The 11,877-nt window shown below is 44.1% G+C and overlaps 1 protein-coding gene across 3 annotated transcripts in view; it reads right to left on the bottom strand.

Moving 5' to 3' along the window:
- Positions 1-4,344: 4,344 nt before the first annotated feature.
- Positions 4,345-11,877, bottom strand: part of CUX2 (cut like homeobox 2) — a 144,622-nt gene continuing 137,089 nt past the window's right edge. For all 3 annotated transcript variants that reach the window (XM_089489733.1, XM_089489735.1, XM_089489734.1), the window contains 4 exons: positions 9,811-10,080; positions 9,185-9,373; positions 8,375-8,648; positions 4,345-7,299 (listed from right to left, as the gene is read on the bottom strand). In XM_089489733.1, the coding sequence (XP_089345859.1) occupies positions 6,510-7,299; positions 8,375-8,648; positions 9,185-9,373; positions 9,811-10,080 (1,523 nt within the window). In that variant the 3' untranslated portion in view covers positions 4,345-6,509. The remainder of the gene's footprint in view (positions 7,300-8,374; positions 8,649-9,184; positions 9,374-9,810; positions 10,081-11,877) is intronic.

Here is an 11,877-nt window from a genome sequence, read left to right as displayed (position 1 = left end):
TAAGCTTCAAAAACTTATGTAAATGTATTATTATTATTATTATTATTATTATTATTGCCACCCTTTCTTGCTGGCCCAATAAAGGGATCACCCATGTAGATTTTGGGATTCAGGGCTCTAGTAACTAGAATGGACAGTGTTGCAAGGCTGCAGTTATCTAAGGCCCCATACAGACAGGCCAAAATAAAGCTGCTTCTGGACACTTTGGAAGTATGCTGTTTAAATGTTGCATGCGTCCTAAGAGTCCGGAAGCCACACACCAAAGCCACGATCCAGTCCTAAAGACTCAAGCACAGCTTTGGTGCAGCTTCCAGACTTTTAGGATGCATGCAACATTTAAACAGCATACCACCAAAGTGTCCCAAAGCAGCTTTATTTTGGCAGTCTGTATGAGGCCAAAGTTTCTTTTTCACATTGGTTAGTGTTCTCAGAAAGCTGTCAATGAAGGGGAATGCTCAGGATTTTTGGAGGTGGTCTTCAGGCTACCATGGGATGACCATTGGCCCTGCCAAGAAGCCCCACTCAATTCTGAAATATATGAAGATGGTTGGCAGTTGTTTCAACTTGAGAGAGAATATGCTCAAAGAGATTCCTCCTCATTGGGTAACGTTTCTCTTTCATTTGCAAGTGAGTTGTTTGGGGGGGGGGGGAGTCACCCAATAAAACAAATAATCCGTTCAGGATGGATGAGAAAGAGAAAAGGCAGAATTGATCTGTGGAAGTTGCCAGTGTGTTAGAAAACAACTATAAAGAAAATGGCTTTTCGAAAGGATGAGGGAAGTATACTGGCAACTATTAGCCAAGGCAGCCAAACAGACCTCTGAAGAGGGAGATAATAATAAAATATATAAACATTTTATTTCTATCCCGCTTTTTGCCAGGCAATCAAAGCGGTGTACAACAGGTTAAAATACAGCAGATGGAGTCCTGTTTGAGGCTGGACTAGAAAGGATGCAGTGTGCATCTTATAACCTCTCAGTTCCTGCTTTTGCACTGATCTCAACTACCATGGAATGTAAAAATAGAAGTGGCTGCGTGCCTTTTACCCTCTGTCCCTTTTCTCTCACATGGGGCTGAGGAGGTGTTCCATCTTTTCCAGACCATAAAGTAATCCCCTTTTGGATGCAAGGTCCACTCAGTCAGAAAAGGAGGCAATCCAACTTTGAAACGCTCCTTCCCCTTTTGCAAGCTGACGTTGTATCCAATCTCTCACAGTAGTTTGGGGGTCTTTTCCCTGAGGAATGCTGGGCTTTCAATTTCGCAATGAAAGACACTGACAAGAGCTTGGAACGTCTCTTGCTGTCACGCAGTTGGACAGGTGGTGGGATGGCTTCCCATGTAAAAGAGCAAGGCTGCAGTGTTCGCAGAAGGAATCAGCGCCATTCTATGCCTTGCGTGCATCAGGGCTGGATCATGTGGATCAGTTTTCTGGGGCGTGCGGATGAGTGAGTCTTAATGGATAGGGTTAAGTTAACTTGTATTGGTACAACCACAAGAGAAAAGTGAAATGTGGTACGCACACTGCCCAAGCCTCTGAGAGCTAGGATGGTGTCACTGGTTCTGGGGCTGGGACTTGGAGGCTCAAATCCCTAACTCAAGTCATGGTCACTGGATGACCCTGGACCGCTCACTAGTGCCCAGCCCAGCCTACCTCACAGGGTTGTTGTGAGGATTAAAATGGAGACTGTGCCCAAGTTCCTTGGACAATGTGACAGATACAAATGTAGCAAATAAATAAAACAGTCTGAAATGGCAAAACTTGACCATTTTGTTGGATGAAGTTTATGTCTCCTAGCAGTGGGCAATGCATTTTGCTTGGGTTTCAATGCCACTGGGTACAAGCTTTGTCTCCTACCTTACTTGGGGATTTCTGGTATTACCTGGTTGTCTCCCCTCCAAGTACAAACCAGGCCTGACCCGGCTTGGCCGCCAAAGTCAGACAAGCTGAGAGGTGGAATTGTGTTATAAAGGATTATTTTTTGAACTGTTTCACTTTCTGCAGGCCAGCGTTACTTTTTCTATGATGCCACATGAGAACAGCATGTTGGTTCCATTCAGTATGAGATGCGCAGATTTTAGCAGATACCAGTTCTGACATCAAAATGCTGAACACAATAAACGGAGACATCAAGCCAAATTTGTTATACAATTTCTGTATTTTCCTTTTTAGTGGCTCTTTTACAGAACTTGTGGGCCTTTTTTTCCTTAAATGTTTAACAAAGTTCAATCAATCTTGTAGAAACTTTTTAAAGTACAGTACATTAACCTAAGAAAAGGTGACCAACACATCCCACCAGCTTTGAGTACAACAGGATTTCTCTCTGGGTTCAAAAGATTATACCTAAGTGCTTAGTTCAAAAATCCTGCTCCACTAAAGCTAATCTCTAGCAGGTCAACAGGAGAAATCAAGGGACCCAACTCAGCTTTCCATTTCCTTCCAGTGTGCACAGGAGTTACAAAAGTTGTAGATCAACATTGCATTTGCTCAGTGGGGACTGGGTCAGTGATACTTTCTGGCCTTTTAGGTAACCAAACAGACTGGGCCAAGTACAACCGCATACCCTCCAACATTTTCCAGCTGAAAACTGCAGCAAATAAAGGATGTGGCCAGGCGACAAGAAGGCAAAAGTTTAGGAGGAAGCACATCCTAAACTATTTAAAGCAGAGAAACCCTCTACGGAGTTTAGGATGGGCAAAACTGTGCCCTCTCCTTTTGTCTTCTGCCAAGTACAGACTCTGCAAACTTGGTTTGTAGCAACTAAAATAGACTGGGGATGATGGGAAGAAGAGAGAAAAAACAGGACATTTTAAAAGCGGCCAAGAAAGTGGAATGGCAGAGGATTAAGGAGACTGTCCCTGCAAAACTGGGAGAGTGTGCTACTGGAGTCTGCCAGTATATAAAGATACCTTCTATTCTATTAAAAATGCATTGGGGGGTAGGCTGGGGAGGAATACACCCTGTTCAAAAGATAGCCTCAGGGCTTTGGAGACTTGCTTTTAAAGGGACTTTTTTTATTTCAAAAGGGTTTCAAGCCATGGTGGTGAATGGGTAAAGGGCCGAGTGAGGAGTTCTGGAAAAAATGGGCAATTGAAAGCCCCACCTTTCCTGATAAATTCAAACAAGGAAAGTACTGTAAGGTATCTTGGCAATATTGACAGAGCTGCCCTGGGCCCGCCTCCATTTCGGAGCTCAGTTCCAGGGACCGGAGTATGAGAGATTGAAGGCAGCCCCTTTCTTGAACCTGCCCAGCTACTGAGGAGCTCTGGTGCTGCAATAAACTGCACTTCCCAGAATTCCATAGTATTGAGCCATGGCCATGAAAATGAGTCAAATTGGATTATTTCTGCAGTGCAGATGCAGCCTGATGCAGCAGGTGCTCAGAGCAAAATTGCTTAGAACAGTGACAAAAGCCTGTAGGGCTGTGTTTTATGCAAGCTAAAAGTAAATTTATTTGGGGCAAAAAAATGTGCTCCCAAAGAAGAAGTGCCTGGGTGATGAGACAGTTAGGAAACCTTTTCATTAAGCCCATGCCCCAGATAATGGATGTCTTGCCAGTTGTCCAAGACTATCAACGGTCTGGAAACCAAGCTCTGTGAGGGACACCTCAGCATTAGCTTGTAGGCCCTAAGACTGAGAGGCCATATGATCAACATCTTCAAACAGCGGTTGGAAGGCCCCTTTCCAGAGTGCTTTAGTTGTGTCTTCCTGCATGACAGTGGGGTTGGACTAGGTGGCCCTTCCAACTTTATGGACCATGAAGGCAACTCTCTCAGCATGACCTCTGTGTTGGAGGACCTATCCTTATTAAAATCTGTCCTGCAACAAAGTCTAGGATTTTTGGAACCGGTTCCCTGCTTCCCCCACCAGTCTTGGGCTAAAGAAAACTTAATTCAGCAATCAGCATAAAATGGTACACATTTGCAGAAACTTACTTTGCAGAGACTCTGCTGCTGCTATTATGCCATACACTACATACACACACACATTTAACGCACTGGGCAACAAGATAGTCTGCAAAATAAGTGTGTGCAAATGTGCGGCAAGCTTTCAAAGGAGACCATGGTATTTTTCTTGGCAATTTGAAGTAGCAGAGTTAGAAGGGAGGGGAGAGCTGGGCAGTTGTGATGGGGAGTCAGGAGGCTGTAGCTATGGGAAACACTATGCAATGAATTAGGAGGCTCCCTTTCCTTACCGCTGCAAGGAGTGGCTAGCACCTTTGGTCCCAGCTCCTCTCCTCCCAGTTGGTCCCAGCTCTCCCCTCCCTTCTAACTCTACTACTTCAAACTGCCAAGAAAAACACCATGGTCTCCTTTGAAAGCTTGCTGCACATTTGCACACACTTATTTTGCAGACTGCACCTGCAGGAGAAATTGGCACAAGCGTAGACGCTGTTCGGAGACACCATCACAGCTGTTAGGGGCTGGAAAAGCTATCGCTGTATACAGAACAGGCAGAGCACAGCATCGAGGCTGCTGAACTCTTCAGCAGGCCAGAGAGAAGATGGGTTCCCAGTTTCACTGGACTCTTTCTCCCCCTCCTTTTCTGAACAAGGAGTATCTGTGGGATTTTACTCTGAGTGCGTTGCTTCTATAGTCTAACTTTCCAGAACAGTTGGATAAATGTTTAATAGCCTGAGATGTGCCACCTGGCAGGGAACGTTTGAGGCCTTTAGGGGGGCTCACTGTGGACTGGAGGCTCCCATGGAAGATAGAACATAAAGATGAACTTTTCTCTGCTGTAACACACCATCCAGATCCATTCAGCACCATTATGTTTAATAAAATCTTCTCTCACACATGTGGCTTGAACTGACTCTTGACTGTCTCTGATTTCTATCTGGCTGATGACCACTGAATAGATTAGACACCCCCCATTCAAGCTTCTTTCCACAGCAATGAGGTCCAGAGGATTGTTTTATTTTAACAAAAGCGATCATTTTCAGGAAGTGAAATTCCATATCAAATAGTGTGGCTAGCTGTGAGCAATACAAAACCTTGGTGACAGCTAAGTTTTGTTGTTTTTTAAAAAAGAAAGCTTTTGCCCCAATCTGATGTTGCTTTTTAACATACATGGTCGGCTGAATGTGCTCCCAGATCCTTTTGTGCACAAGGCGTTGCTGCCCCCCTTGAAATGACTAAGATATGCCCATACATACAAGCGCTTCATGCGCATGTGGGGATCTGGCTTGGCTTGGCAATATAGTCGGGGTGAGGATGAATTAGGTGCAAGACAACATTTTCTCTCTGCATTTTCATGCTCATACTGGCAAACACTTCAAATGGTTTGTTCCCTTCCAAAAAAAATGAAATGCTGAGCTAAGCAAAAGATGACAATTTTCATGTGTGCGCACACACACATATACAAATGTAAACCTTCGTAGGGGTTCTTCTGGTTTATCATTAAAGTCTGTCCCTGTCAAAAACAAATACATCACAGACTTTGAAAGTTGCCAAATGCAACCTTTTTTTTTTTTTGCAACAAAAAGATGCTGCACTTTTTTGTTGTTCTTATAAGTGGGCCAAAAAGCATTGCTTCCAACAGCTGTAGATTCCTTCTTTGTTGGCGTTCCTGATGTGTCCTTCATTTCTGTTTCTGGCGGGTCACTAAGCTACAGGAAGCATAAGGACTAAGGAGTCACTTCTGAAACCATGCTACATCTTGTTCAGGAAGGCTATTGCAAACATATTTCTACAACATATACAACAGCACGCAACACTTTTTTCCCTGTGTTATATTTAAAACAAAGCTTTCAAAACATACCACCAGAACTAAACAACGGACTCAGGATGGCATCGCAGATTCCAAATTTAGAGTCTTCACGGACTGTAAGACAAGTCTCTGGAAAAAGTTGTATTAATGCGATGTCTTAGAGACAAACATAGGGGAGAACAACACACCCCTCTGGTGATCAAGTTTAGCAAAATTTTGGTCAGTCTCATAGTGCTTCTCAATGGCTTTGATCAATGAGTCTGGGTTATATCTTTTAATTTTTAATCTTTTTTTTAATCTCATCCAGTGGCAAACTACAAGACTTTCAGTGGACATTTAATGACACAACTGATACAGTTTATAGCTATCTTTTAATATCAAAGCAGCTTGAGCTGTTAATAAATTCCAAAGTTTCCTTTTATTAAAATATCTAAAAGAGGTCTATAAATATTATTTTAATATTTTTCTTCTAAAAGTGTTCCCAGTTTTTTTTTAATGTTTGTTTTCACATTTAAACCAAAAAAAGTCCATTTTATCTTCCCATCAGGTGCTAAGAAAAAAAGGAGCTACAGGGTAGCCATGAATCACTCTCATTTAACAAAATGGAGTTGATTTGTCTCCTCCTTAGTACGTGATGAAATTAATAAAATATATATGTGTGTGTATATATATATATTTATATTTATATATAGATAGATAGATAGATAGCTCTATTTCTATATACACTTGACTCCCTGTTCCACTGAGTTTAGAATGTGGACGTCAGAATTTGGGTGCTTGTTTGTTTTAACCTGGCTTCTCAAAATTCCCACTCCAGGGTCTCTTCACGATTGGCTGCTTTCTCCAGCCGATGAATGATGCTGTTGAGATTGGCCATCTTCTCGTGCCGTCGCTGTATGTTCGTACTTGCTTTGGCATTTGGGGGCGTGGAGCTCATTTCTGTGGCAGGACTCAAACTCTGTGCTTTGGCAGCAGTGGCGGTGTTCAGAGGCAACGGGGAGATGGGAGCAGATGAGGATGGGACGGGCGAGACAGACATCATGAGGCCAGGAGAGGAGGCTGCAGATGGGGAGTTTAGAGACACCTCTAAGCTGCACCGCGAAGACTCAGAAGCCGATTTAAAGCTCATGGGATCGGAATGAAGCCTCTCACCAGTGTTTGACTCCACAGAGTTATGCAAAGAGGAATAATCCGGAGCCCCAGCTATGTGTGTTTTGTTATGTGGGGCACTGCCCCAGGTGAGACTAGGACCCTCACTCAGATTTTCTGTACATGCAGCCTCCACCTGTTCTTCTTTGAGGCTGGATCCAGAAACAAGCTCAATTTCCCCATCTGAGCTACAAGGGTCCCTGAGACTTGCACATTCCTCTTTCTCACCCACCTCCACTTGCTCCTCCTTGATCTGGATCACTGACTTGCTTTCTCCTTGGCACTCAGCATCTCTGAACGTAGGCTTCCTGTCCTCTCCTTCAGAGTCAGGGCTCGGGGGCTGTGGACACTTCAGCAGGCTGTTGGATGGGGTTAGGCTCTGCTCCTGGTCTGTGTCATCCTGTGCCCCTTCCACCAACATCTCCCGGCGCATTCGGGATCTGACAAAGAGAAAATGAGTAGGTGCAGCTAACCCCAACAGATTCCAAAACATCAGCAAGCAAGCAAGAAGGTCACTCAGCATGGTCTAGAGGACAGAACACTGCAGTTAGACTACATATATTTTGTTCAAATGCTACCTCTGCCACTGAACTTATTAGATAGGTACAGGTCAATCTCTCTCAAACAACCTATAAAGCAATACTTACAGTGGCTTCTCCTCTTGAGTTGTTTTGAAAGGAAGATTGCAAAGGTCTTTGAAAATATGTAAGAGCAATTGATACCTCAAGGAGCTCACTGCCCAATACTTTCTGTGATTGCCTCCAGACTGAATTACAGCAAAATAGATAGCACTAAAGTGCATCACAGTACCTCATTTCTTTAATTGTTAACATATACAGCCAAATTTCATGTAAATTTTTCTATAATGAATCATCTGCTTAGATATAGTCATTCTGTTGACTAGGAATGGTTACAAGGAGAACCCAGGTTCTTTGTTATTGCAGCTTCACTGAGTGTCAGTCCATTTCCAGATACAATTCGGAATGCTGGCTATGATCTACAAAGGTCTATATAACTTGAGCTCAGGCTTTCCAAGAGGCCCTAGTGCCCCACATGAGCCTGTCTGGTTTTAAGATCTCTCGGTCACATCACCCACCCAGGCACATTTGGTGAGGACAGGAGAGACAGCTTTCATAGTAGTTGCTCCCAGGCTGTGACACTCCCTTCCAAATAAGATTAGGTTGGCCTCTTCTGCACTGTCCTTTGGTCAGCAGGCATTGAGTCAAACTGCTGAGTCAAGATGCTGAGGAAGGGGCTTTTAATGGGGGGACACTGTACTGTTTTACTGCTGTGCATTTAAAAGGCTTTAATTCAGCAATGGTTTTAATGCAATAACTATTAAACTGAGTTTTAATATAAATTTTGTTCTCCACTGCCTTGAGTCCAAGGGTTGGGAGGACAGACAGATATAAATTAAATAAATAAATACAAGCAACGATAACAGCAAAATACTAGTGGAAACTTTAAAATGGAAGAGAAGAGGGGCACTTGCTGTTAATCCGGCCCATTAAATACCTGTAGTTATGGAACCAGTTGATCACTGTGTTGGTCTTAAGGTTCAGCTGGAAAGACAGCAACTCAATGGTCTGTTGTGAAGGGTACGGTTCCAGCTGATAAGCCTTTTTCAGGGCCTCTTTCTCTTCAGGAGCCAGAACTACCCTTGGCTTCTTAATCTGCAGGAGGCTGAGATCTTGCGACTGGAGGCTAGGACTGGGGCATTCGGAGCGAGTGTTGGGAGACTCACTGTCTGAGCCAGCACTGATCAGTCCATAGCGACGCTTCAAGTATGCTAAAGGCAAAAGAGAAAGAAACAAAAGGCCCCAGATTTTAAGAGGCATTCTTGCATTCATTAAAGCACAAGTCTTACTCTTGTGTAAGACTGGAACTGGGAAAAAATACTTTTGGACTAGTACTCCCAGAATCCCCAGCTGGCATAGACAATGACTTTTCCCAGCTCTACACAAGTCACAATGAACAGGCAATTTGATAAATCACATATATGCCTTTTAAGGATGCTGTGAATATTTGTGATTTTCATATTCAGGTGTAAAAATCACATATCTGCAGCTATGGATAAGTGTTCCAAAAAGGCAACATTTTCTGAAAAGTTATCACTGATCCATGAAAAAGGAAATAGTCAGCAACTCATTGCAGAATGAAGCCTATTTACAGAACAGAGGAGAAAAATGGACAACAGCCCGATCTGTTGTGAAACAATCTAGCGCCATGTACAATAGGAAGCATGCAATCCAACTTTTGGTCCTGCTTTAGCAAGCTTGTCCTTATGGCACAGACCTAGGAATGCAGGTAGCTCCTGTATCTCACCTTTTTTCTCCAATTTTTTCATGTCCCGCAGCTTGTTGACATTGTGCGGATCGTTCAGCCAGAGCTGCATCCGGACAAACGGCTCCCTCCCTTTGAGGCTCAGTTTGTGCCATGGCTTGGGCCTTGAAAGGAGGTCTGAGACCGATCCCTGTGTCAAGCCTAGGATACTCTCTCCAAAAAGCCGCTGACCTAACAGGAGATCAACCGAAAGGTGAAACTGTAGCATGTATCTGATTACAAACTAACCACATTTTGAGCAAAGAGATGACAAGAGTCAGTAATATCTTCGAGCTGTTCTCTCAAAGGTCACAACAGATCCTGTAGGAGAGATATTACAATTCCACTGTTGGGGCAGGACAAATTCCACATCCTCTAAAATCAGGGGTGGGCAAATTATGGCCCAATATTTCACCTTTTATGCTGGATTATTTCTGCAGTGCAGATGCAGCCCTGGTTAACTGCCATGGGTTCTTGACCAATAGAGCCTCCGGGAGACAGTTGGTTCCTCCTAGTTCTGTGGTGAAAACATCTTGGCCTCTGCCCATGTAACCCAATTGCAGCCCCAGATTCTGGCCCCCCTCACCCCCAACTGGTGCTCATCTGGTGATCACCCTGAGCATCCATACCAAGGTTGTTATCGGTTAAGACCTCCTTGACCTTCTTGGTGATGGAGTAGGTGTCCAGCTCCGGCGACATGGCCACAATCTCCTGAATGCCAACAGGTGCCTGGCTGTTGGGACCCATCCTGCTACTGAGCGAGGAGCCAGACCTGCTCTCTGGGTGCTGGTTTTCCTTGCTGCTTTCTAAGGCAAGACTCAGAGGCTCCGGGGGGCTTTTCTCTTGTTCGGAGGGACTGGGTGATGGGGAAGGAGAAGACTGAGTCTCTCCAGGACTGTCTGCAGAATAAATAAAGAAAGGAGGAGGGGAGAAATTCAGATTAAAAGACATTCTGACCCGTACCTGACATACAAAACATTAAGCTAAGTTAGCCAGTGTTAAGGGCTACTGTAGTAGCCCTGCAAGACAAACACTTTTAAATAAAAGAGAAAAATGTCACCATTTTAAATGTTACAGAAAACAAAGCCAACATACTCTGTTTTTCACTACACTACCCAGCTAAAGGAGGATGCAGACTGGTGGAAGGACAAAAGCAACCATGGCTGGTCACTCCTTTTAGGGCTTGGATTGTATTTTATTGTAGATTTTTAAATTACTTGTCTGTGGCGGGATACAAACCGCCATATAGTACGTCTTCTATACGTACTAGGGTTAGGAAGGGGCGGTGCTTCCGCACCCCCTAACCCTAGTACGTATAGAATACGTACAACATGGCGGCGCCCCTTCCACATGGGGGCCGCCATGTTTACGTACTGGACGCATAGCGTCCAGACGTGTCGCAGCGCCTAGGACATCGCGAATGCACCAGCGGCGCCTCGCAACGTCATAAAGGCGCCGCAAAAAGAAGCTCCGAAATGGAGCTTCTTTTTTGCTCCGCGCGGGAGCCGCGCGGTTTGGCTGCTGCGGCTCCCTCGCGGAGCAAATGGCGCCGGCGGGAGACCGCCGGCAAAGCGGCTGTCTATATCCCGCCATTGATGATTTGTTATTTTAGGCACCCATAATACTTGAGGTTTAAAATAGGAAACAGATGTTTCTCTAGTCCCATCTTGCATACCCATAGTCAAGCCATTACATTTTATTGCCCCAGGACCAATTTCTTTCACGTTGCAGTTCTGTAATTGAAAATATTTTTAAAAAGCAACAAGGCTGACCCTACCGCTAGACCTTAGGCACAGAGCTGGGGTGTCATAAAATAGCAAATGGTTATTAATTCCATTTGTTAATTTCATAGAATCACAGAATCACAGAGGTGGAAGAGACCGCAAGGGCCATCCAGTCCAACCCCATTTGTTGTTATATTTTGTTGCACAAAACTACAGTTCCCATAACTCCCTAGTATCGAGCCAAGGCAGGTAGAGTAGTCTCCAGCTGGATTATTTCTGCAGTGTGTTCTGCACCTTAGTTGGCTTTGGGTAGTATGCACCTAAATATGGGTGGATAAGATACTTTTTATTATTTAGGCAGGCCTTTAGTTCTTAACTTGTTGTAGCAGAAACAGCTTTTAACAGGGTGTATTGTGATCACGTCTTTGTATTATGTTTTAAAGGAGCTTTACGCTGCTTTAACGCTGCATTTTCAATATATATTTAAAGTTTGTACTATCAGGTTTTTTTAGCTGTACTTTGCTTTACCTTGCTGCAAGCCCCCTTGACTCCTGAGCTGGGATGAGCGGTGGGGTATAAATTAATTAAACAATTAATTAAGCCACACATCTTAGGCAGTAAAATGTCTTGGATCAGCCCTGGAAAAGAAGCTGGGAGGAGGACAAGGAGACAGTATCATCCCAGAGAGGCTGCTGGTGGCAGGAACAATTCCTCTTGATTACTGATACAGATGCAAAAAGAACATTCATGCCCAAGCTGTTCTCAAACCTAGAGAGAGAACCCCCAAATGGTATCATAAATATGTTTTGCTCCTCTCTCTCTCTGCTGTCAACTTTTTAACTCTTTTCAAAGCGCCATTTGAATGAGATGTGCATCCGCCTCATCTTGCTGAACATACTAATTAAGGAGGTTGGGAAAAAAGAGGCGGATGTGTCAAAACAGCAAGCGTGGGAAAGATGTAAAGAGCCTTCT

Source organism: Sceloporus occidentalis, unplaced genomic scaffold (assembly GCF_023333645.1).
Source record: "Sceloporus occidentalis isolate IW3139 unplaced genomic scaffold, rSceOcc1.0.p SCAF_41, whole genome shotgun sequence".
Taxonomy (NCBI): Eukaryota; Metazoa; Chordata; class Lepidosauria; order Squamata; family Phrynosomatidae; genus Sceloporus; species Sceloporus occidentalis.
The sequence above is the reverse complement of the archived record's forward strand: the minus strand, read 5'-3'. Positions and strand labels throughout refer to the sequence as shown.